The 27,298-nt window shown below is 48.0% G+C and overlaps 1 protein-coding gene across 1 annotated transcript in view; it reads left to right on the top strand.

Moving 5' to 3' along the window:
* Positions 1–27,298, top strand: part of LOC144107158 (mitochondrial tRNA-specific 2-thiouridylase 1) — a 129,462-nt gene that overhangs the window by 39,683 nt on the left and 62,481 nt on the right. The window contains 1 exon segment of the mRNA XM_077640152.1: positions 15,745–15,920. Coding sequence (XP_077496278.1) covers positions 15,745–15,920 — 176 coding nt within the window.

Below are 27,298 nucleotides of genomic sequence, written 5' to 3'. Positions count from 1 at the left end.
ATAACTGGCATCCGTTCAAGCGGTGTTTTGCAGCCCCTTTAAGGGTAACGGAGTGGATTCCAAGAGAAGGCAAGCGCAGCAGGGGCCGGCAGAAGGTTAGGTGGCCGGATGAGATTAAGAAGTTTGCAGGCAGAGGGTGGGTGCAGCTGGCAAAGGAGAGGGTTAATTGGAGAAACATGGGAGAGGCCTTTGCCCTGCAGTGGGTGTAGTCAGGCTGATGATGATGATGATGATTATGTTCAGGCTTCTCTGCAGTGCGCAGCGACGGGCAGAGGCTGCAATGATGAAATCACATAGGGCAGCGCTGCGTTTCCAGCTAAGAAACAGTTGCTTCAAGGAAGTAAACCAACGCTGCTGAAGGTGAAGCCAACGAAGCATTACTTGGCGGTGTTGGAGAATGCACGGCAGCTTTTGGGCGAAAACAGTGGATGTCTGAAATTCTGGCAACAATGATGTCGTCACTAGTTTCTCTGGAATTCTCAGACGCAATGAGAAGAAGCCTTACTATCTTTGAGTTTTAATCTGCGATTACGTCAATGTTTCAAGTCCTAGTGCGAAACTACTTGGCATTCTTTACCTAGAAGCTTTGTAGATTCGATTTCTTGAGGAGTCACAAATTCGCAAAAAACCATTTCACCTCCTGTTTAAGAAATTTTTCTGCACAAAACTTGCTAATATGCATGCCATTGGTTCCTGTTGACATCAAAGTATGCAGTAAGACTAAAGTTATCATCCTACCTATCATAGAAGTTGAGTTATAGTGTTTTTAAAGGGGCGCTGAAAGGGGCTCTAATAAAGTTGCGGTATCCTTTTGATTTTAAAGCACGCCGCTTCACGAATATTATCCAGGAAGAATTTTTTAATGCGCTTTGTAGAAGCTCAGTTATCTGCAGTCGAAATTTGAATTTCAGCGTCTTGACGCCTTTCCCTCTCCTCTCGTCACTTTTTGCACATTGGAAGGTCGGCACTCCTCCGCCGGCCCCTCCTCCGAGGGAGAGCTTCCTGACCCGCCGGAGCTATGTGGCTTATTGGCCGTGGCCTTGGTAGCTGCCTGACGTCTGAAAGAATCTAACCAATAGCCATCTCTCAACATGTTTACGTAGATGCGAGCGACGGAGGAGGGTGCGAGCATGAAAAAGTCGCCGGGAAGGGCTCGCCAACTTTCGCGCGTGATTGTGGCCTCTCTGCTGCTTGTAGAAGTGTATTATTTGGCTCAGGTGTTCATGACATGCAGTGATTGAGCAAGTTAATGTCCTCTCCTCGGAAGGTGTTTCAGAGCCCCTTTAAATTGTCACTTCAGAAGCAGGAGTACAAATTTTTTTTCCGTTTCTGAAGTGGCGACTTCAGAACCCTATAATTCAACTTCTATGATAGGCAGGATGATAATTTTACCCTCACTGCATACCTTCGTGTCAGGAGGTACCAGTAGCGTGCATTTTAGCGAGTTTCCAACAGCAAAATTTCATGAAAGCGCTCAGCAAAAAGTTACATAACTTGTTACATAAGTGTGAAAGGACTTGTTTTATATAAAATTGAATGTCACATTTGGAATCAGTGCACAAATGTACATATTCCCTGAAGATTTTGTTATTGTGACTTCATTTATAAGAAATTTTTTTGTGAGACCCTCTTCCCTTAATGTGCTAGGACATGCCCTGCTCAATAACATGACAAGGTTCTTAGTTCTAGCAGTCTTGATGCTATAGGCAGCATAAAAAGGCTCTCACACCTGCCGTCCTTCACATTCAGTCACATTCTACGTGGCACTTGCAGTACTACAGAATGTTCTGCATATGCAACTGTGACCAGGGTTGGCGTTGGTAAACATTCTCCAGGTTAGGCTACTCATAATTTGGACAGACTTGGATGTATCAGGGAAAACAGCTGGTGCATAGCTCACTTGGCAGAGCACTGTTCGCATCATGCAAAGGTTGTGGGTTTTGATCCCACCGGGCAGAATGTGGTTATTTTTTCTACTTTCTGTTATTTATCTTCTGTATGAAATCAATGCACAGCTAACTTCCCTAACTGATCAATGTAAGTAAACGTTCCCCTATGCCTTCCTTGGTTTCAGTGGCTGTTAACTTGTTTTCAGTAAGGTAAGACCCCAGTGTTTATTCAGTTCAGCAAGAAATATACAGCGTTCCCAAGTCATTTGCTGGCTCCAGCACTCTTGCCTACTCATCTCGTTACCTTTGTCTTCGCAATTACATGATACAAGGAACAAAAAAGGGCACAGGCAAGTTATTTTAAATGCATAACTGGTGAAGCAGCAGGGCAAGAAAGCTGTGGGAGTGCTTTTTTTTCTGCCTTGCTGCTGTAGGTGCCAAGGTACTGGCAGTTCGAGCAGGCAGATTGCACACCGTGTGCTTATCACCACATGGAGCTTGCACACAAAGTTCGATCTCAGTGTGTTTCAGCCAGAATGTTTGATGCCACTGTGAGCAAGCTGTGCGAAGAGAAAGCATATCTGCGGACTCTCCCTAATTGCCCAGCGACACCTGACTGGACACTGACCCTCCCGATTGTACGAACATGCTCTTATTTCTCTCTTGGATTGACCTCAGCATTGTTCAGAATAATTTTTTCTGGAAAAAGTAAAATAAAAAATAGACATGCTGGAAGATGAGTGAACTATTATGACAGTTCCAAATTGGGCTAGTTGCTTGCGATCGTGGTCTTTCACTATTGCACTTTTGACAACTGTTAGGAACGGGATCCACACTGGCGATTAAAGTGAAGATTCATCGACTGGCAGCGATTAATGCGAAGATTCATCAAATGGAATGACCACGTGGTAGCGGCAGTTTCGACAGATTGTTGACCCCACAAGGACCCCGGCGAAAAAAGGATGCCTCCATGGGAAGCAGCCACTGGAATCTCCCACGCACTCGAAGAGGGGGAGGTGACCTTCCCTTTGTCTGCAGTTCCTCACAAGACACGACCGACGGTGTACCGTCGAAGGGGAAATCGGTGAACGGCGCATTCCCGAAATTAACCGTGACCGACAGCTTCGGACGAAGTAGCAGCGGACCTCCGTATCCTCCTCGCCCATTCCCACGGGACTCAGCGGGCTATGTGTGGCGACTCTTCCGATCTCTGTCTAGTGTGGTGAACGAGGCAGAGCATCAGGGTATTTAACGAGCGTCCTGAGTACGGACGATCGCTCTGGGCCTTAGCGAGAAGGCTTATCCAGTGGCTCTGGGCTTTGGCGAAAGGCTCATCCAGTCGCTCGACGCTGTGAACTCTTAATTTTGACTGTTTGTTCTGTTTTCTTCTAAGTTATGTAAATAACTTTCCCTAAGTGCCAGTAAACCCGTTTGTTTTTCGTTTTCCCAAGCTTCAAGTTCCATATTTCTTCAACCCGAAGGCTCGGACACGCTGCCCAATGTAGCCCGGGTTCGAGTGAACCCCTGCGCCACGACACAACACTTAAACGCAAGAGGGAACAGCACGTAACACAGATGCGCAAACTGCCAGCTGAAATTTTATATCGATGTACACACACACACACACACACGCACGCACGCACGCACGCATGTGATAAAATTATAAAACACTGTTAAGGCATAATCTGTGTTATTATACCGAAAAGCACAATCTGTTTCGTGCATTACTGTCTCGACTGGGCTATTTTCTTTCTTTTTATTTTCCAAGAATTCCTTTTCTTGCCTCGATAGCAAAACAGCTGAGTCGCTTACACATGGCCCTTGTTTTCTTGATTCCATGGAGTAAGCTTTCTGCAGCTCCCTGATTAGCTTATGTTTCTATTTCAGCAATACTGCAGTCTGATGGAAGTGAGGTGTGCATTTGTCGCATCTAGCGCAATGAGCGGCCAGATTTCCGAGTGCGTTGATCAGGCCGCAGTTGGACATGTGTTCCCTAAGCCTTTCATTAAGGCATCTGCCTGTCTGACCCACATAGGCTTGACCACTTTATAGCGGTATCTTATAAATCACTCCTTTACCGCAGTCAACGAACCTTCTTGTGTGCTTGTGGAAGACGCTTCTTCCTTGGGCTTACCTTCGTCATTTACTTTCACGTGCATTCCCTTTAATTTTCTAGGTGCAGAAATAACGACTTGCACATCGTGCCTTTCAGCAACTTCTTTCTGTTTATGCGAAAATTCATGAATGTAAGGGATCACCACTGGCCTCTTCTTTTCTTTCACTTTGGGGTGAACCATACTGGGTAACATGTGCTTGTTGTCTGGCCGAAGCCAGCGTGACTGCAGCTACAATCACTGACAAATTTTTGGGCGTCTGAAATTTGGGCTTATTCGTGCTTTTTTGACGAGCTGCCATCATTCCTGAGGGGCGAGTACATTTTTGTGGCCAATTTTTCTAAACTAGCAAAGACCGAAAGTTTGATTTTTCGAAAGAAACAGCGTGTGTCAGGCATTTCTCCTGCGGTGCTAGAGGTGCCATCTTGAGTTTTCTCTTGGTTCAGTGCATTTAAGTGATCTTTTATGACTCATTTCACCCATTCCACATGATCATTGCGATTGTTGTCTCAAATTGTTATGGAACCCACACACAAGTCTGATTGTTTGCCTAACATTCTTGATCTTATATACTGACATCTAATCTTAACAAATTCTATGCTCCTTCATACACTTCCACCTCAGTGATCATGCTGTTGTTCATGCCACTTTTTTCTTTGAACCGCTTGTCATTAAGGGTAATGGAGTGGATTCCAAGAGAAGGAAAGCGTAGTGGGGGGCGGCAAAAAGTTAGGTGGGCAGATGCAATTGAGAAGCTTGTGGGAATATGGTAGGTGCAGCTGGCAAAGGACAGGATTAATTGGAGAGACATGGGAGAGGCCTTTGCCCTGCAGTGGGCATACTCAGGCTGATGACGATTTCAAGGAGCATTAAGCCTGAGAGGGTGCCAACTCTTAATGACAAAAGTAGCTATACTAGCATGAGTCATGCTCTTGCTACCTTTTTTGATAATTTCGCTCCTACTTATCATCTGCATGCCACTAAATTTAACTGAGCCCTTTTCAAATGTCAGTTACCACACTTGATAAAGCTTTACATTGCTACTATGTACAGTCGAGCCCACATATAACGGCCCCACTTAAGACGAAATTTCGCTTATTACGAACGAGACCTGCGCGACCGTCAAAATATACCTAGTTTCAATGGCACAAAATCACGCGTATAACGAACGTCACTAAGCCCTGGTGATCGGTTACAGCGAACGAACGGTGTAAAGAGCGGTTCACATGCAAGCGAATTGGTGAACAGAGCGAACAGTGGCGCGGCGCTGCGAAGCGGTTCGTGAGCTTTCGTTTCACATGCATTGCCGCTGCGCGTTTCCCACCGCTGCGAAAACCAATGTTGCTGGCAAAAGATTTCCGCTTGCAACTGGTTTTGGTGGCCTGCAAACAGAAAAAAGCGTAATATAAAAGCATTTTTTTTTGTCATTTCTTTTCTCAGTTTATTTAAATAAATATAATTCTTGCGTTTTAAGCATTAAACAGCACTTTATGCAATTTATTTTTTAAACAAATGTTCGTACGTGCGGCGTACAAACTCGCGTGGCAACGCGGGGCCGTCGTTGGTTGAGATGCGGTGCTCCAGCGTCGCAGCCGCGAAAATTTCCAACTTGCCCGAACCTCGCGGCTCCAGCCGCTGGAGCTTGCTTCGCCTCTTGAGAGAGTGTGTATTCGCCGTGGCGGCGGAATTCGCGAGCTGTTGGCTTGCATGTGAAACAGGCTTAAACCCGGCGCCGCGATGCGAGATAACCTGCCTCCGACCTCTTTGTGCGCCCGGCGCGCGGCATGTTTTCCCGAGACTCATCGCAGGCCAACTGACCGCCCCGTTTCGCGCCGCTCTCGAGCATCTGCTGCTGGTCCTTGGACCCAAGATATTAAACTTATTTTTGGAATATGGCGGAGTGCTAGACGCACTCTGGCACGGGTCGGCTCGGTATTGCACTGCCTCCGGGATTGGCCCGGGGCCTATGGGCCTATTAGCGCGCGGCGCCTTTTCTCTCCATCTTTCCTCTCCTACTTTCAGCACGCGGCAGCGAGCGTGGCTCGGCTTGAGCCAGTAGGCAGGCCCGTGCACTTTCTTTTTTCCTGTTACAGCAACAGCAGCAGCACGAGCAAGCTACCCTTTACCGCCGACGCGCCTTCCAACATCGCCCTCCCGCCCCTCCTGCCACTTGCTCCCCTCTCCTCACTGTCTTGCAAATCCGCGCATGGCCTCTGCGATCAACCGCTCCGCTTCCTGTGCCGATCGCGGAGGCCACGCTCCGTGAAGCAGGCCTTCCGTGAGATTCAAGAGGTGGCTGCACTGACGCTCACGGACGCCCCCCATTGGTCTCTCCGCTGGCGCTGTTCGTCTGTATCTTTAGCGTGGTTGGCTTGATTACCGCCTGTGCACGTTGCACATCTACCCCATCGCGCGCTTTTGTCACCCTTGTTGCGGTGTGGACGTTCCGATGGCTTCGTTCGAATCTCGGGCCCTGGTTTAATTCGGGATGACGGACGGGAACACCGTGTCCATTTCCATTGTATTCAGCGGAAGACATAATGAAAGCGGCCTGGGCGGCGATGACGGCCTCTGGCGAGCGGAACTGCTTCTGTAAGGCCGGCTTCGTCGACACAGTGTCTGATGCCGAGCCTGATGATTTGGAAGATGACCAGCCCGGCGGCGATTTGTGGCAGCGCGTCGTCGACTCCGACATGCGGGGACATGACTTTGGTTGGAATGATTTTATTTCAGTCGATGACGACGCCGACACCGCGGAACCGTGCACAGGCGAGGGCATCGTTTCTAAAGTGCGGGACGAGAGTGACGCGGAGGAATCGGATGAGGATGAAACTTCGGAGCCAGCACCCATAAGCGCGCCTGTAGCAATCAGCTACATAGAGAGCCTCAGACAACTTATCTGTGCCAAGGGTCTCTGCGGTAGCACGCTTCTGCTTTAAATAAACTGAAAACCTCTCTCGTCGGATCTGCTCTGCAGAAACAGACGTCCATCACAGACTTTTTCGTGAAGAAAAAATTTTGTCTTTTGACACGCAACTAGCTGTCTTTTAAGCTGTGGTCCACTTTGTACGAACTTCGGGATATAGCGAACGGACGCCGCATGACGCTCATGTTCGTTATAAGCGGGCTCGACTGTATCACCATAACTGAGCGAATACGTCCTCTATGGTTTAATGTTGTACTTAGACATTTAATAAACAATAAAAAATGACTTTTGTGATCTGCCAAATCATTTAACACTGAACTAGCCTGGAACAAATAGCATACCATCGTGACGAAACATTATTCCATTCATGCAACCCTAACTAAACGGCAGTTTTTTTCTACCGGTCTTCCTGCTATGCTGTAGAGTGACCAGAAGTGCTTCTGGGAGACAATTAACTAGGCATGTGCGAATAGTCGGTTTTTGGTTCAAAGCAAATTCTTAGTGATTAGGAATTTTCTTCTAATAATTTCGAAGCGAATGTTATGAATACTTTTGGTACACAAAAAAAATTGAACAGCACAAAAGACATTTTAAAGGGACACTGAGGAGAACCCTATCAAAATTTTTTTGTTAGCAATATCTGATAGTTCGGCATTTCATGGCTTTGTTGACGCTTGTCCGGGAGCGAAAGATGCATTTATTTCAAAGAAATTTGGATTCGAAGTTGAAAAATTTTTTTCCCGCCGCTCCGATTCAAACTCGAGAACTCTTATGACGACACGGAGAACTCTTATGACGACACAGAACGGAGTGACGTGAAACGTGACGTAAACGGAGACTCCGTGATTTCTGCAGGCTAGCGGTGCGGTCTAGCAGCTGCCGAAATGAAAGCTACCGCCGCCGCACGTTGAAGGCATCTATCGGGGGTCGCCACCGTCGCTTCATTTACGTTCGCAGCGGCGTCTTGCCACCGTTACGATGGATCCCGTTCCCGAACCCGACGACGTAGTTCTCGCGAAAACTCTGGCCTGCGTTTCAGCGACCTCAGCCCCACAGAGCGTGCGATGCTTTTGAGGGAGCACGGTTAGGTTAGGTGCCGGCGGGTGGTTTCCCCCTTCCTCAGAGAGCAGCCGTTGCAAACTAAATATCATAACCCCAGTGCGGGGAGTCGCGAGGGGTGCGTTGCGCCCATCGGAGGCTGGTCGGGGCTTTGGGGCCAACGGATTGGGATTCCTTGAACGGAGCGGTTGCACGGCGCAGCAGGCAGCGTCGAGGTCTCCCACGGTTGCAAGGGCCAAGTTATTTATTTATTTTTTGCCACAAGAAACAAATGGGTGCTCGACGGCGGTCGCGTTTAATGTCGGCGGCTTGAAACCAAAGCCGGCGCACGACGCTTCAACGGCTTCCGCTAGATCCAACGGGTCCACTGGATCTGGCTCTCTCGCCAACTTGCATGTACCTTCAGATATGTACTGTGAACGGATTAAAATAGCCGAGCTCGAAAAGAACAGCTCTGCCGAACTGCCGCTGCTATTGAATATAACACGCACCTCGCCGCGAAGCCAAATCAGTCTGGCCGGGCCGGCGGCGGCTGGCGCACTCGGCACGAAATAGATGCATGCTCCAATCTCCCCGCCAATGCGTTCAGAGTGCGCCGAAGCCGCCGAACGCGTCGGCGGTCAAGCGCAGTTGGAGTATAGAGGGTCTCGCCTTCACCGAAGTGACTTCGGCGTGCAGGGCGCGCGCGCGTGCGCCTCGCCGCAGCATAAACGCGCCTTAACAGAGCCTGCGCTTAACCGCTAACCAACGTATTCAGCGGCAGCATCCATGGGAGCCCCTGAAACCCCCCGCCCACTCACTAAATAAAAGAAAAGAAGTCCGGTGCCGAGGTTTAGGAATCGAACCAGGGCCTTCGGCGTTTGAGGCGGAAATGCTACTGCTCCGCCACGACGGCTCAAGTTACAGCCGTCAATGAAGGCGCATCTAGTGAATGCACTCTTCTGATGCAGAAATCTCCGAGCTTTCGGTAGGTATATCCTGGCCTAACAGAGCTAGGCCATCAGCAATTTTTCTGAACTGCCTTGTATCTTGTCTCCCGTCCCTAATAAACGATTTCCGTTAAGTAGTTTGAAGTTGACTGGCACAGCTGGGAATGTTTCGCTGGGCAAGCGTGCGAATACACAAGTGCTGCCTTGTACGATCACCGACCATCGTGCCATCATAGCTTTTCATCGACCGTGGCGATCATCTGACAAGCCTTAACAGGCTCCTTCAAAGGTTAACTATAGCACTTGAAGCAGCACTTGGAGTTACTCTGCTGTTCGGCGCTTGTAAATCGAAGCGCGTCAAAAACAAAACCACGGGGCACGCAAAGCTCATAGACGCGAAGCACCATAACATTTTCTACCTTACAAGAGCTTTGTTTTCAGTAAGAGCGGCGTTTTTGTGATCAGGAGCTGGTATTCTATCGATACAAGCCAACTTCAATTTCTCCTCAGTGTCCCTTTAAGTCATGTATTTTTTCACCAAACAAGACCATTACATGAAAAACAGAGAAAGCATTGAAGCTGTGTCGACTTTCTGCAAAAATTGCCGTCGAAAATTGGGAAAGCCGAACTACATGCGATGCCTATGTATCTATGGGGTGTAAGAATATATGTGTGGCAACTGCTGCTTTTACTGCAGTTGTGTCCGTGGCACATGCTAGGCATACGTAGCGCACCCTGCATCTGAAAGGGGCACCCATCTTTCCCTTTCATGCTCACACCGTTGGGCTTGTTTAACAAACTTCACACGAAGAGCGGCTGCAGTCAGCTCAGACTCGCTCTGTGGAAGTCGAGGCAGGCAAGTGCCCTCGGATTAGAGATTTAGCATAGCGCGATTCACTTTCGCGGGGAGCCACTGCGCCTGCAGAGGTCGCCCTGAGGACGCCACAAGGTGCACACCTCAGCGTGTGCACTCAGCGTGTGCACACTGGCGGCACGCAAAATTAGATCGCACTATGATAAATTTCTCTATTTATGCATGCCACCTTGCCACTTATGGCAGGAGTTCCGAAGCATAATTCGCTGGAGACGAATGCATCGAGATTTTGAATACTAAACATTCGTACCAAATTGAATATTGAAGCGGGAAGACGACGACGAGACTGAGCGAGTGAACGGGTGGACGAAGACGACAACGAAGTTCTGACTGTGTTCTTAGTGCCGCTCGTTGCTGTTCCTTCGCTGGTGTACATAGCTGTAAATATATTCTTTCCCGCAACATATTTGGTGGAGGTACGCCTTTCCCCTATGTCTACCAACGACGGAGCTCCGCAGCGGCCGACAGCTGCCTTCGCTCATCATGACCCAGGACGCCTGCCAGCAAACATCACCATCGGCCATGCCATCACTCGTTCTTTCTGCTCCTCGTGACCCTGGGACATTTTCTGGCACCGACAACATTGATACGTGAGTACATACAACCGCTTGGATCTAACCCTTATGCTCGCCAATGTCATTTTCTACCTAAAAGACACCGCCCGAGTCTGGTACGAGACTCACGAAGATGACTTGACCAGCTGGGACGTCTGCAAGCAGAAACTGTGCGACCTGTTTGGACGGCCGCTCGGCCGAACACTCGCCGCGAAGAGGGACCTTGCATCCCGAGCTCAAACTTCTACGGAATCCTATGCTTCGTACGTTCAGGACGTGTTGGCCCTCTGCAACAAAGTTGACAATCACATGCCCGAATCTGACAAAGTGGGTCACATGTTGAAGGGGATCGCCGACCATGCCTTCAACCTGCTCGTCTACAAGAATTGCACTACAGTCGACGACATTATTAAGGAATGTCGCCGCTTCGAGGAAGCTAAAAGCAGGCGTATTAGCCAGCCGTACACACGCCTCCCCAACACGGCTGCCACTTCCTCATGTGAAGACCTGCTGCACCGGCAAACTCCTGCACCTCCAGAAAATGTGACCCGCATCATTCGACGCGAACTCGAAGCCATGTCCCCTGCCTCCCTGCACCTACGTGATGGCGACAACCACTTGCCCACCATCTATATGGTACAAGCCGTCGTCCGTCAAGAGCTTGCAAATCTTGGCCTCCAACCCGTCAGCCCCGTACGTCCTTCATCCCCACCCGACATCACTGCGATTGCTCCTGACCGACCTTCCTACTTCGCTCCACGTCGACGTAACCCAAACGACTGGCGGACACCCGCCGACAGGCCCATTTGTTTCCTCTGCCACCGTATTGGCCACATCTCCCGTCACTTTCGCAATTATTGGTCCCATCGTAGCGCATGCAATCCTCTCAGCTCTCACCGCAACGACGAACAGCCCAGCCACTTCACGCCCCCTCCAGCCCGGCAGAGTGCTACAGTCAATGGCCAGTTTTCCCGCCCCAGCCACTCCACGTCCCCCCTGCGTCAGCAGTCTCGTTCGCCCCTACGCCGTCGCTCCTCTCCTGGCCCCTACGTACGCTCGCAAGCGGAAAACTAGACACTGCAGTGTCTGGAGGTGACGCTGTAGTACAGCCCCAGTCCCAAAATCCTCGCTTAGCCCTCCGCGAACACCAAAATTTGCTCGCTATTCATGTCGATGGAGTCCCTGTGAGAGCCCTGATCGATACGGGCGCACACGTGTCCATCATGAGTTCAACCCTCCGACGCCGCCTCAGAAAAGTACTGACCCCTGCACCCACAGCCGTTCTCCGCGTTGCCGACGGCGGAACGCCTCCTGTGGTTGGACTATGCACAGCCCGTGTGGCCATTTCCGGCTGCAATATATCCGTTCTATTCTCTGTCTTGGACCAGTGCCCTCATGACGTCATTCTTGGCCTCGACTTCCTGTCTGAGCATTCAGCCCTCATCAACTGCGTCACCAGTGTTGTCGAGCTTGACCTTCCTCTTTCTGCTGAGTCACCGTCTCCAGTTGTACCTCGCCTTTGTGCTGTCGACTTTGTCCGTCTAACGCCTAAAGCCGCCACTTACATTTCTTTCTCATTTGTTCCTCCTGTCCCTGATGGTCCCTACGTAGTCACTCCGGACCTTGACGTCGCCCTCTCGCGAAGTATTGCGCTTGCGCACACTGTCTGTACAATGTCGGCCAACCGAGCGTACCTTCCGGTTCTGAACTTTGGCTCGTCTATCCAACCGCTCCCGCAAGGCATCTCACTCGCCACGCTCTGCCTGGCTGCCAAATGTGTCATATCAGTCGTGGACACCTGCTTACCTTATACTCATCAAAGCCTGTTGCCTGCGGCCACATCAACCGAGAAACCAACGGACGACTACGCCGACATGATCTCTTCTGACCTATTGCCGATGCAAGCTCACGATATTAGGTGCCTTTTATCATCTTTTCGCGACATCTTTGACTTTGATGCCTGTGTTTTGGCCTGTGCGCAGCTTTGTCGGCTTGTGCTCGTATTTTTCCCGTTTTATCAAAGATTTCGCCGGCATCGCTCGCCCCCTCACCGACCTTCTTAAGAACGACACCCCCTTTAACTGGGGCCCTGCTCAAGAGCACTCATTTTCCTCCCTCAGTCAATTGCTAACCTCTCCGCCCATCTTAGCCCATTTTATCCTGTCGTCTCCCACAGAGGTTTGCACCGACACCTCCGGATATGGGATCGGTGCCGTGCTAGCCCAACGTCAACAGGGACAAGATCGCGTCATCGCTTATGCCAGCCGCCTACTTTCTGCTGCAGAGAAAAATTACTCCATTAATGAGCGCGAGTGTCTCGCCCTTGTCTGGGCTGTAGCTAAATTCCGCCCATACCTGTTCGGCTGCTCATTCGCTGTTGTCACTGATCACCACGCTCTCTGTTGGCTGTCTTCACTAAAAGATCCCACCGGTCGCCTTGGTCGCTGGGCTTTGCGCCTCCAAGAATATTCATACTCTGTAGTGTACAAGTCCGGTCGTCGCCACCAGGGCGCTGGCTGTTTAACCCGGTACCCTGTGGAGCCACCTGACCTCGAAGACGCTGAGACCCTACCCTGCTTCTTAGCTATCACTGCTCTCACCGATATCGCCAACGAACAGCACAACGACTCATCTTTATAACCTATCTTTGATGACCTCCGCTCCGCAAACCGATCTCCGTCGCTGCAACTTCATGTGCTCCAGAATGGCATTTTGTATCGCCGCAACCTACGCTTCGACGGTCCTCCGCTGCTCCTCGTCATACCCCAACATCTACGTTCTTCTGTCCTTGAAGAATTGCACGATCTGCCGACAGCCGGCCACCTTGGCATGTCCCGCACGTACACTCGAGTGCGGCACCGCTTCTTTTGGCCTGGCCTGTATCGTTCCGTCAAGCGTTACGTTGCTGCTTGCGACCTGTGTCAACGTCGGAAAAGGCCCCCCACTTTGCCTGCCGGTCTCCTACAACCCATCGACGTACCTCCGGAACCTTTTCACTGTGTTGGCCTCAACCTTTTTGGCCCTTTTCCCACGTCCCTCTCCGGCAACAAGTGGATCGCTGTCGCAACTGATTATACGACTCGGTACGCCATCACGCGTGCTTTGCCTACCAGCTGCGCTACCGATGTCACCGATTTTCTTCTCCAAAACGTCATTCTTCACCATGGCGCCCCTCATCAACTGCTCACCGACCATGGTCGTTATTTTCTGTCCCGAGTGATTAATGACATTCTTCGTTCGTGTGCCACGCAGCACCAGCTCGCGACAGCTTACCATCCACAAACCAACGGGCTTACGGAACGGTTCAACCGCACGCTCACCGGCATGTTAGCAATGTACGTCTCGCCAGACCACCGAGATTGGGACGCTGCCTTGCCTTATATGACTTTTGCTTATAACTCTTCACGGCATGACACAACCGGCTATTCCCCTTTCTACCTTTTGTTTGGTCGGCACCCCATCTTGCCTTTGGACACACTCATGCAGTCTTCTTCAGTCGCCACCACTGCTTACGCTCAGGATGCCATCGCCCAGGCCTCGCTGGCGTGCCAAATAGCCCATAGTCGGCTCCGTGCCTCACAAGCTTCCCAGAAGTACGCCTACGACCGCCATCACCGGGCGGTCGAATATGAACCCAGACCACTCGTCCTTCTCTGGACGCCGTCACGCAGCATCGGTCTCTCCGAGAAGCTCCTTTCTCACTACCGGGGCCCTTACCGTGTGGTGCGCCGTGTCACCGACGTGAACTATGAAATTGCACCCGTTGTGTGCTCGCCATCGTCCTCCGGCCCCTCCACCGACGTCGTCCATGTCTCCCGCCTAAAACCTTATCACGACGTTCATAAGTCGCCACTCTGACGCCGAGGCGGCGTCTCATCAGCCGGGGGTCCTGAAGCGGGAAGACGACGACGAGACTGAGTGAGTGAACGGGTGGACGAAGACGACAACGAAGTTCTGACTGTGTTCTGAGTGCTGCTCGTAGCTGTTCCTTTGCTGGTGTACATAGCTGTAAATATATTCTTTCCCGCAACAATATTGAATACTTTATTATTCCACACAGGCCTACAATTAACCATGATCTAACTAATGCTATTTCACTCTGTGCAAAATTGACTTCGTCTCACCAGGAACCATGTCCAATATACCCATTGTCTTGAATACCTCGTTTTGTTCAGTTTTAGTGCAAAAGCACCACTACATGAGGTCTAACCAGCTCACCGAGTTTATGGAAGCTTGGCCTTGAGGGTGACAGTGCCCAAACCTACCATAGTAACAGCCCATGCAGAAATAAAATAAATATTGCTGAAACTGGGTTTCGAACTCGCTGTGACGTGAACAGATCAGCACTACGCTATCACAGCAGCCAATCACACCTTGTGTTAAGGGGGACAGTACCCTAAAGAGTGAACTTTTGAACTGCTTGCTTGATTTCACTGAAACTTGTTGGGCTAATTTATATTGCTGCCAAATTTCATTATTCTGTAATAAGTATGAAGCATGTTATGCAACGTTTGGGACAAGGATGACTCTGCTTGGTTCGTAAAACTATCGTTCGGATAATAAGGGTAATTTTTCCCATTTTTTGTGCTATGTGGCCTTGGGAATGTCCAGAGCACACAACTGTGGAGTTATTTTGTTTAGTCTTGCTATATTTTAAAAGAATGCTACCATATAGAGAATGGCATTGGTGTTTTGTTTTGCACCATTTTTTAAAACTCATTTTTAGTGTGAAAAAAGGGGAAAATAGACAAACTGAGCGCACAGTTGAGTTCCTTACAAAATTTCACTCCAGAAAGCCTGCTACACTACTCATATTATCAATTAACATTGGAACGATACTTTTCCTGGGCTGACAGCTAACTGAAAAAACAGGAAATGAGAAAAGTGGACTCACAAGATTGAAAATCGCCCCACTTTATTTTCAGCACTTCATTGTCAGGAAAACCCCCGAGACGAATAATGAAATTTGGCAGAGATGGTTCCAGCAGTGACATAAACCAGCTCCGCAAGCTTCAATGACATTGAGCAAGCTAGTCTGTGAGACAGTGTTTGTGAGAATTACTGTTGTAAGGAAATGGTTACAGAACATTACATTACAGGCATTGTACTATAGGGGAGCGGTTTACACAAGATTTCAATTACAGCGATGAATACCTGCTCGTTATGCAATATTAGCTGATACAACTTGTGGTTACATGGGTATACAATGTTAGCAGAAACATTTTAGAAACGTTTGTGTTCCTGGTTGTACTAAGGCGTTGCGAAAGTCGTGAGCGATTAACTATGGAGGGAAGCAGTCTGGCCGTTCAAGTGCAAATGGGCCATGCACTGGGCTGACCAGTGGCAAAGCCCAGGACGGTTGTGGGTCTGCTGGGCTGAGGCCTTGCCCTGTGGCACAGGTGTGCAGCTGCTGCATGCGGTGGATGCTGCCAAGGACCAGAGCTTCTTCCTGGCCCAGGTGGAACAGGGGGCACTGCAACGGAGCCTCTTCCCCAGTGGGTGACCTGGAGAAGGCAGCTGTCAGGCAGGGTTCGCACTCAGCATAGGCCTGCACAAGATCGCCACCAAGAAGGAGGTAGGCACTCCTGGCCCCCTCACAGCTGCATTTTAAACACGCGATAGTGTTAAGGGTCCACTCAGCAGAGACCCGGCACAGTTGGGTGTCTGTCGTCGGTGCGTGTGTGTGCAGAAAAGCCAGATTGGTTGAACAGAGAGTCTTGGCATCACACGGGAAGCTGTGGAGGGAAAAAAGATTGAAACACTGGTGATTAGAAGGTCAGAACTCGACTCAAATGTCATGAGGGCATGCAACTACATGATCGTGCTGAAAAGAGAATTGGGGTAATTAGTTGGGAATGGAAACCCTCATCCTTGGGTTGCAAGCCAGACACGCAACCGCTAAGCTATGCAGACACGTTCCTACAGTGAAGCTTTATATGTATGTCGTTTACATAATGTGGAAACTGCGTCTATTCATGTCTGCATGGGCAAGAGGAGCTGCTGATGAAAGCCATTAATGCTGTCGTGCCAGGTGGAGTTCAAGTGTCCCTCAAATTTTGTAGCTTGTTTTCACTTCCAAGTTCGGAGTCACAAGCTGGTGTTTTGCAACAATGGCTTTTGTTGTGCAGTGAAAATGCTCTGACTCGTACCGCATGGAATTTAGCTAATATGAAAAAATAGTCGACATTGGCTGAGCTGGTCTCACACAACTAGAAGCTGGTGCCTGTTCAAGTGCTGCATCACACAAAGCAAACTCCCATTCGTTGGCACCCCACCCTTGCCTGCTCTACTGCTGCTAACTGCATGCAATCTGAAATGCGACCAACGTTGGGCCTTGCTTACTTCCATCCGCAAAGATTCCTGGTGTCTTGGCTCACGGTGGGCGTGTTTGAAAGTCGTGCAGCTTGCGATGCGGCTTCCAAATACAGTAAAGCCTCAGTAATTCCAATCCGGATAAGTAGAAATCTCTGATAATTTATTGTGTCCCTTAATTTCTAATCTAAATTTGACCGGATGATTCGAAGCAGCGGCGCACATCAGCTCGGTTAATTCGAAGATCTGAGGTGCTTTGCAAGGATGTCTGATCCCGATTTCGCCGCAGACCGATGAAGTGACGACCCCTCGGAGCCGCGTGGTGGCACTGCAGAGTGATGCTGATTAGTAAGGCCGATGCTCGATGCGCCCCAGCCCCCGTATTCTCAGCCAGGGGCGCAGCCAAGGGTGCTGTTTCGGTGTCAGAACACCCCCCGAAATTTTCTGAGTGCTGCAGTCATATCAGTACTGCAGTCATATCAGTATATTAAAATGTAAAAAAAGAAAATAAGAGGAGTATCGGTTTGTTGACAAAAAGGTTCCTGTTTGAAAGACTAGAAAGTGCCACTAAGCTGAAGTTATTAGGGCGCCTTGATGCACGCGCTTCTCCCCAGCGTGCGCATCGAGGCGCCCTTGAAGTTATCATTGCGTCTGCGTTGCACGTGCTGAACTATGTTTGCTGATGTAACAGTGTAAATTCTCGCAAAACGCTTGCAACTAGCGTACATAAGCGTTGGGACACAGGCAGCTAGCATAAATGCCTTTCTTTTTAAAAGCACCTCTGCGGCCGGGAGCAGGCTCACATGCATGGGGTAGAAGTTGTGACAGTTGCTGACTTTGTTGTAGAGCAGAAGCTTTTGTTGTATTTTGTGTGAATATATTCCAAATAGCTCCATTTTTTTGTACGAGTGTCTTTTTGTGAGAAAATAAATGTTCTTTATGAATCAAGTCCTCAAGTACTCGTGTTTTTATGTAGATATTACAGTGAACAAAACAACTAACCCTTCGGCTTTATTAAAGCAGAAAAATGACTTAAGATATTGTTTGGGCACAGGCTGTCTTTATTTTTATTTATTTACCGGCGGTGTATAACACCCCTTGAAAAATAATTCTGGCTATGCCACTGCTCTCAGCACAAAAACCAATCTAGTATGGCTTGCGGACAGCTGAAGCGGCCAAAGCACATGTCTGCAGTGGGGAAGATGTGCTTCACTGCAATGCAGGAGGTGTGGGTACCAGTTTCAAACTAACATTCTCAGCACTTCGTCGAGGCACGGTCAGTGGTTCGTGTGCTCGTCGCTCCTCTCCAGCCTGGTCGCGGTCAAGGCAGCGTCTAGCTGTGCACTGTGGCATTTAAATGGGCTCCGAAACACATTTTCAGTGCATTGTTTTGACTGTTGGTTGCATAGAATGAGTTATAATGATGCTATCAGCATTGGTCGTACCGCGTATACTACGGTTTTTAATATTAGCTCGCAAAAACAAATTCCTGACGTATATGACATCACTTAGTGGGAGCTTGATGATTGGACAAAGAGTAAATATACTGCAAATTGTGTTAATAACTAGAGATGCGTTTTTACAAGTTTTTGTGTTTATATTACATTAACAAAACCAACTTTTTTGCCCTAGATAAAAGCACTGTAAAGCAAGTAAAGCAAAAATACACCACCAGAGGCTGTGGCTACTTTTTGCATCAAAGGAATTTGTGCCTCTCAGTAAACATCCTACGACCTAGCACTCAACACTTATGGCTACTCTCCCCGCAGGGGGGCGTCTGCAGCTTGCAGGCGTTGGTCAGTGGCGACACCACGGGTTCCCGAGGATCTGCAGGGACATCCCTGCAGGGGATGATGGTGAACAGTGCATCACCACGGACACGAGCACCCGCGCCTAGCCGTGCGTGGCATCGCTTTGTCCGGAGAAAAGGGGATCCTGGTGGTTGAGCCGATGCCGAGCGTTTGGACCATTAAGGCCCCTCGGCGGAGGCAACACACTACTTTGGCCCCAGCTTCCTGTAGACTGCACCTCCGGCCTGACCCGACCGGGGGAAATCGGCAGTCGCTATTTCCTGTCCTCCCATCTGTCTTTCACTTTCCATCATCTTTCTTAGAACTTTCCTGTCTCCACCTCTCTTCTTGGTTTTTTCTTTTTCCTGGCGGCGAGGGTTAACCTTGTGTGACCAACTACCCTGAGTTGCGTCATATTTGGTTATAGTTGAGGTGTACAGCTGGCGTGGGCAGGGCTTGCTATCAAGTTCCTGTCCCGTCCCCTTGTTGGACTCCGTGGTGGGTGGCTGGCATCATGACCGAAAAACAAAATTTTTTTCATGGCTCCCCTACTTTCAAAACCTGATCGCTCTCTCAAAAGAGGGCGGAACGATGCAGACAACTTCTTTCAAAAAAGAAAAGTAACTTTCCCCAAATATCTTGTGATCCACAGTGAAGAACAAGATAAACAGGCAAGAATAATATCCCCCTTCCTTGTGTCAAAGTGCTTGAATGAAACCTTAGGCATTGGCTATAAGCTCTCAAAAATGGCCAGCGGCGACTTATTGCTCGAACTGTGTGACTATGTCCAACACTCTAAGCTCTCCAGCCTAACGTCCATAGGGGAAATCCCGGTCTCCGTGACTTCTCATCGCTCACTTAACACTTTCCGAGGCGTAATATCCGAAAATGATTTTGTTCACATAACTGAAAAAGAAATGCTCGAAGGGCTCACCGACCAAGGCGTCATACATGTCCACAGAATCAAAATCCAGAAGGACAATAAGGAAATAGACACAACACACATGATCCTCACGTTCAACACCAGCACCTTGCCCGACACAATCGACGTGGGATATTTGAAAGTCAGTGTAAGACCATACATACCAAACCCTCGCAGATGTTTCAATTGTCAAAGGTTCGGCCACGACTCACAGTCGTGGCCGACTCACAGTCGTGGCCGCGGTTGCAAAACTTGCGCAAAATGAGCTTCAAATGATCACCAGTCTGACGTATATGATGCAGCCTTGTGCTGTGCAAACTGTGAAGGAGAACATGCTGCATACTCCAGGGCGTGTCTGTCCTGGAAGAAAGAAAAAGAGATAATCACCATAAAGACAAAGGAAAACATTTCATTTAAAGAAGCGAGAAGGCGCTTTGCACTTACAAACACATTCTCCTTCACAGCAAAACCAAACTTCGCTGATGTGGTGCGCAGGGGCGTAGCACCGCACAGCACTCCGGCACCTGCCAAGGCCGCTCCCACCGAGCCTATGGCAGGGCCATCCACGCCCCAGGCAGGGTCAGCGAAAGCTGCCCTGTCACTGCCAAAGCAGGGACCGCCGGTCCATGGGTCGGCATCCCTCAGGACCTCCCCCCGTCGGGAGAAACCTGAAACTAACACAACCGCGGCTGCGCGGTCCTCCAGCACCTGTGTTGAGGTGATGGATACAACACCCACTCTGCCTCTATTACACCGGCAGAACAGCTCTCTTGAGCGAAAAAAAGACAGGCCCCTCATAACGGGCCTACCACATAAGTAAATCCCCTTTCATTTCCTCTCAAAAGCATAAGCATGGCTTTTTTAATTCACTGGAATTGTAGAGGACTTATGCGGAATTACAGTGACATAACACATATTTTAGGGTCAATGCTACCCATAGTTTTATGTCTTCAGGAGACCAATCTTGGTCCACAACATGTGCATATCCTGAAACATTATAAAACTTAGACGCGATCGCGAGCAGGCAAATAGACTTTCAGGAGGCGTCGCAATTGTCGTCCAAAGCGGCGTCCCTGCTCAAGAAATCAAGCTCAATACAAAACTTGAGGCGGTTGCAGTCAGCATTGTCAGCTATAAAACACTAACAATCTGTTCCGTATACATTCCTCCACATTTTACATTAACAGTCCATGATCTAGAAGAACTGATAGATGAACTTCCAGAGCCATATCTGGTACTTGGGGATTTTAACGCTCACTCCCCTTTTTGGGGAAGCGAGCGCTGCGACTCTAGGGGGCAAACAATCCATTTTAGTTTCACAAACACTATATGTCTTTTTAACATGGAAAAGACCACATACTGCTCTCCAACTTCAGGAAATATGAGCTGTTTAGGTTTGTCGTTTAGTTCTCCATCTGTTTTTAGCGATTTTAAATGGGACGTTATCGACAACCCATATGGCAGCAATCACCTTCCTGTACTAATCAGTTTCACATCCGTGCCAGAAATTATCCCAACTAAACCGTGATGTTGGAAGCTGCATTTAGCAGACTGGGAAATTTTTAGAGCACAAGCCAATTTAGAGGATATAGCTTTGGAAAACCTCAGCATCGATGAGATAAACGAAATGTTCACGAATTGTATAATTAATGCCGCACACTTAGCTATTCCTCAGTCTTCAGGAGTGGTGCGGAAAAAACTCAGTGTGGTGGACAAAGGAATGCAAGGAAGCAAAAAACAACAAAATAGAGCTTGGGGCAAATTTCGCAGGTACCCTACACATGAGAATCTCGTACGTTTTAAAAAGGCAAGAGCAAAAGCTCGGTACGTCTGTCGGTGTGTGCCGAGAAAGCCTCATGGCAGAGTTACATTTCATCTATAAGCTGTCAAATAACATCAAAGAAAATGTGGGAACAGGTTTGGAAATTAAATGCCAACCTTCTCACCGTTCACGATTCCTCTTTTGACAACACCTGGCATACAAACAAGCATAGGGGAACAGGCAGACCTTTTGGGGGAACATTTCGCTCCGTTTCTAGTTCATCTCACTATATGCAGTCCTTCCTGAAATACAAAAGTATTGCCGAAAAACAAAGACTTCCAACAAGTGGAGGTGCAAACCAACAATACAACAATTTAATCACTCTCCAAGAAATAAATGCTGTACTCTCTGCCGGCACAAAAACTGCTCCAGGACCCGACCAGATACACTATTGCCAGGTGGCGTTCGTGGCGCTCGGAAAGAAGACGACGCTCGTGGTGCTCTCGTTTTGAAAGACGTTGAAGTTCGCCGTCTCGCCAACTGAAGGACGTGCTGCCGAGCCCTGCCTTCTAACAGGTCCTCTCTTGTCACCAACACCGTGACACTATCAAATGCTTGCCCGTCTTTCGCAGCCTGCCTTAGAGGCACTCTTGAATTTCTTAAACAAAATATTCACAGAAGAAAAAATACCTAAAGAGTGGAAGAAAGCAATCATAGTGCCATTCCTGAAACCTGGAAAACCACCAACTTCCCCAAGTAGCTACAGGCCGATAGCCTTCACAAGCTGTCTCGCGAAATCTTTCGAAAGTGTCCTTAATATAAGATTAACATTTGTTCTTGAATCCCGCGAACTTCTTGATGTCCATCAATGCGGTTGTAAAAAGGGATGCTCAACAACAGACCATTTAGTTCGCCTCGAAAACACAAAAAGAGAAGATTTTGTACGCAAACAGCACTGTCTTGCCGTTTTCTTCGATATGGAGAAAGCGTATGATACAACCTGGAGGTTTGGGATCCTCCGCGACCTTGGTGACCTAGGCATCCGCGGTAGGATGTTAAACTGCCTCACTGACTTCCTTTCCGACTGCTCATTTCAAGTACGCCTCGGATCAACCCTGTCCAGGAGCTTCGTTCAAGAGAACGGAGTTCCTCAGGGGTGTATTTTAAGCACGACATTGTTTATTATAAAAACGAATTCCATAAGTAAAATAATCCCAAAGTCCATCCTGTATTCAGTGTACGTTGATGATCGTCAAATAGCCTGCACATCCTCAAACGTAGCAACATGCGAGAGACGAATACAGTTGACAATGAATAAACTAGCGACATGGGCAGATCAGAATGGTTTCCAGTTTTCCACACAGAAAACAGTAGCCATCCTTTTCTCACTGAAACGAGGCATACAAGCCGACCCATTTATACACCTGAACGGAACACAGATACCCGTCAAAAATGAGCACAAATTTCAAGGGTAAGTTTTGACAAAAAACTCAATTTCCTACCTCATATAAACGCACTGAAAAAGGAAGCCTACGGATCCCTGAATATACTCAAAGTACTGTCACGTAAACGTTGGGGTGCTGACAGAACATGTCTTTTACAAATTTATCGCTCAGTGGTATGCTCCACCTTAGACTATGGATGTATGGTTTACGGGTCAGCGAGACCTTCGTACCTGAGACGACTAGATCCAATACATAATTTAGGTTTGCGTCTTTTCTCTGGTGCTCACAGAACGTCGCCCATAAGCAGTCTATATGTAGAAATCAACGAACCGTCACTTACAGGTAGAAGAGCCACGCTCACATGCTCATACATTTTAAAAATACGTTCAATACCCAAACACCTATGTTACCCAATAGTCACAAAGGGCCCATCTAGAACACTGTTTAACAACAAACCGCTTGCTATCTGGCCACTTCTCCTGCGCTTTGAAGAGATGTGCCAAAACCTCGGCATACCTGATGCGTTACCTGACATTGCTCAAAGACGAGATCCACTACCTCCATGGTACAATTTTCCTGCAATCTGTGATCTCACTCTTACTCATTTCCATAAAAAACAAACTCCGCAACGACATATACTACAAGAATTCCTTGCACTCGAAGAAAAATACAGTAGTTTTACAGTTTTATACAGATGGTTCAAAAATGGACGTTTACGTAGGGAGCACAGTGGTCCGAGGGAAGTCGGAGAAAACAGTACGACTTCCGCAGTGCTCATTCATCTTCACTGCAGAATGTTACGCAGCCTGTGTGGCCGTAGAAGAAATAGAAAACGAGAACCTTACCAACAGTGTTATTTACACAGACTCCCTTAGTATACTTACAGCTTTGCATCCTAGAAATGCAGTCATTCCGATTCTTGGTGACATCATACACAAGATAGTAACAGCCACAGCTCGAGGACAAAACATAAAATTCTGCTGGGTTCCCAGTCATGCCGGAATAAGAGGCAACGAGAGGCCAGATTTCTGCGCTGCTAAAGCTCGTGGCAAGGAAATAAAAAAAGCAAATATACTTTTTAAGGATTGCATAAACTTAGTACAGCGTAAATTAAGAGAAAAATGGCAGTCGGAATGGAACGGCAAAGTGAATAATAAACTACACTTGGGAAAGCCAGTTTTTGGTGAATTTAAATCATGTGTGCACCAGGAACGTTTTATGGAAGTGATTTTATGCCATCTCCGGATAGGTCACACGCACCTTACGCACAACTTCCTGCTAACAAAACAAGACAAACCTATTTGCGAATGCGGAGATGATCTTACGGTTAAACACATTTTATTTTCATGTGTGCAACTGGAAACACTAAGAAAAAAGTATTTTACTCAATTATATAATGAATGCGTTCCTTTTCATTCAGCACTGCTTAAATGATGATGCCATTGCTAACATAAATTCCGTTTTTGGTTTTTTAAAAGAAGCAGGGGTTCTTGAAAAACTGTAAATCTTGAACCACTGGTTTGCTTTAGTACATGATACACCTCAGACACTTTCTCATTCCTGAGAAGAAGGCTGAGGCTTTTTGTTTGATTGGTTGGAAACCTCAGGATCCTTGCCCAGCCAAGGATAGCCGCTGAGGCTACCTGACCTTCTCTGGGGCTTTTACCATTGGCTATTTCCAGATTTCTTCTTCCCTGTTATTACAAGGCAGCTCAATATTTTTAGGCCATCTACACCATCGATGATTTTTCATATTCCTAAACATTCTACAGACAACCAATTCTATACCTTGAGCTTGGCGCATGATGGCCTTAGCTGTCTATGTGCCATAAAACCCAACATAACACAACACTTATGGCTACTCTCTATGTATGTGAGAGCGGCTTTGCGGAATCGATCCGATCGAGCCATTGCACTCTATAAGTGTTCGTTTCGGTCCCAAGGAAAGATGCGTTCGTTTCACATTTAGCAGGCAGTGCGCATTGTCAGCTTGTGGAGTATCAACCACGTTCCCGCCAACAGCGCGCGCTCCTTGCTCGCCGTGACCAACCAGCGCGCTAGGAGCGACGGGCGATGGTTGGAAATAAGCAGTAGCGGTACACGCTATGCTGAATGTGTCTTTTATCTTGCACAGGCTCTAACACCGTCGCAGTATCTCGCGCTCGAGTTCGGATCCATAAGTAAGGGAACGTCACTGATCAGTGTTTCCTTCTGCGCCGTCGACATGACGATGAAGCATCGCTAGGTCAGCTGGGCGTTCACATGGTTGTTGTAATCATGCAAACGGCGCTGCCAGCCTTGGCGGGAACGAGTTACAGAGAACAGGCAACCATGGAGTGCAAACTTCCGCCACGTGCTCAGATAGGCTCTTTTGATTGGTCGCACTAAGTGTCGTCATTGGGAGAGTGAAATGGGAATGGGAAGCTGCATGAAAATCGATATGTGGGCAGCATTTTGTTTGCTTGTATTTTGAAATTTCTTCATTGAATAACTCCCGTTCCTATGCATCGATTCTCGTAATTCTTTTTGAGTCAGCATCTGTGTGACATAAAGACTCCATCTGAAGTGTAACCGGCATCCGTTCAAGCGGTGTTTCACAGCCCCTTTAAGCTCCTCTCATCGCTAACAGCATCAGTGCGTGTCCCGCGACGTGACCATTCTTGCTACATGCCCGCAACGAGTTGACTGTGCGCAATGACTGCCTGTGTGTGCCGCTTCTTTGAGTAGTGCGCCATGGTTAGAGGGTATAGGTCGACCTATTTGCAGAGCCTAAGGTAGTTTTGGACGCGCGCCAGGTAGCACGTGCCCCGTGTCAGTGCCCGTTCCTGGTAGGATGAATGGGGCTCCTTGCGAGGGCAAACTTTCAGTTCTCCAGGGCTTGCGTCGTGCTGGAATCTGAAACTACAGTACTGTTTGCAGTTCAGTATGTCGCAGGTCAGTCGGGCCACACGTGAGTATAGAGGCAAGGTGTAATGCCGCTTTTTCGCTTTTGATCTCCACTGGCTTCGGGCAGCTGTCCTTGTGATTGCATCGTTACGTGTTTGTTGGTTTGAGTTCACGAGTGCCACGATGCTATCACGTTGGAAACTAAAAACAAAATGCAGCAGTGGGACGAAGCACACGGAACAGCATGGAGTGGGGGGCATGCGCGTTGACTTATACTTGGAGTAAACTTTCTATTTGGCCAGCAAGGGCCACGAGCTGGACATTCGACTTTTACGTGGCAATGTACAGCTGTTGCAAACTTCGTTCAATAAAGGTGCTGCATTCCCGCAATGAATGAATTTTTTGCTTGGGTGCATTTTTTTGCTATGGTTGGTTAATTCGAAAACTCAGTTAATTCGAATATTTTTTGCAGTCCCAGTGACTTTGAATTAACAAGGTTTTACTGTATTCCTCTCTTTGTTGACTAGATTGTTCTCACACTCTAAGCAGACCATAGTGGTCAATTCACTTTGGTACTTTGGGAATGGAGTATTGCATTTTGAATGGCAAAAAGTGAGGCCTTTTGAAGCAAGGTGTTCGACGTACTTTGTCTCGCTAGTTTTATGCAGTGTTGTGTTGCAAGTGCGCACCTCCAGCTTCCAGCGCTGCATTGCAGGCGTGGCATGGCTTTCAGCGCAGTTTTTTTTTTTCTTGATGTATTGCCTGAAATTTTTGATCATATTAGAAATAATTTTATGACTATTCACTCAAAATTTAACTGTCTCTCTAACATATTTTCCCCTGAATCTTGTGAAAGGGCTGCAGATTTGAAAAATCGGGACAGAAGGCTGGTTCAGCATTCATTACATTCCTACTGACATGCTACAAGTCAAGGCATTCTTTTTTTCGCAAAGCACAGATTTTTGTTTCAAATTTTCGCCATGCAATGTCAGTCGACATATTTAGAGTGACGAGAACATATTGGGGCCTTCAACATCAAGTTGAAAATATATAGCGTTAAATACGAGAAATTTCTAATTCATAAATTGAAAAACAAAGAATATCTTGACCTGTACTATGGTTTTAGGTGTGCAACAAAACAAACAGGGCCAAAATAGACAGCGCAGTCCTGGAGAAATCTCCTCTGCAAGATGAGTATCGAGGCAGAAAACTGGAATAGCAAAAAACACCAATTGTTCGAGCTTTTCCCAAAATACAATGCCGCCGTGGTTCACGAAACAATTTTGTAGCGATAACTACATTACACTAGCATTTCGAGCCTTCAGCGTGGCCACCCCATGACCACCGTGGCGGCGCCGTGGTTAGTCACGTGGTGCGGAGCAGCTGCCGGTGGCGCCGCGCGCCGGTGAAATCGAGTGGGGGAGAGAGTGAATCCACATTTAGGGACTAAGATGGAGAAGGAACGCCCAGCGAAACGTAGTGGCGAAAGACTGGCTTTGCAATTCGACTGAGCGAGTTCCACTCAGCCAGCTGTAGCTATCGCGTCACTCCAGGTTTAACCAGATCTAAATCACAGCCACTTTTTTGTGCTTCCTGGTCGATTTCAGCAATGAAACTTTGGGACAACATAAAAAACAAGCTATACAATTGGATACGATAGCTATCTAAAAATCAATCTTCTGGCCATTTTTGGGAATTTAAACACCTTACGCTGAAGGCAGTTCATTGCGGTGGTGATTATTGCCAGTTGGGCTTTTGGGCATGTTGCTCTTCCATCTTGCACAATTTTCGCATCTTTTAGATGCTGTTTGCAAGTCTCTCCCCAAACTGTGAAAT

This window comes from Amblyomma americanum, chromosome 10 (genome assembly GCF_052857255.1).
Source record: "Amblyomma americanum isolate KBUSLIRL-KWMA chromosome 10, ASM5285725v1, whole genome shotgun sequence".
NCBI classification, from domain to species: Eukaryota; Metazoa; Arthropoda; class Arachnida; order Ixodida; family Ixodidae; genus Amblyomma; species Amblyomma americanum.
This window is presented reverse-complemented; position numbering and strand designations above follow the sequence as displayed.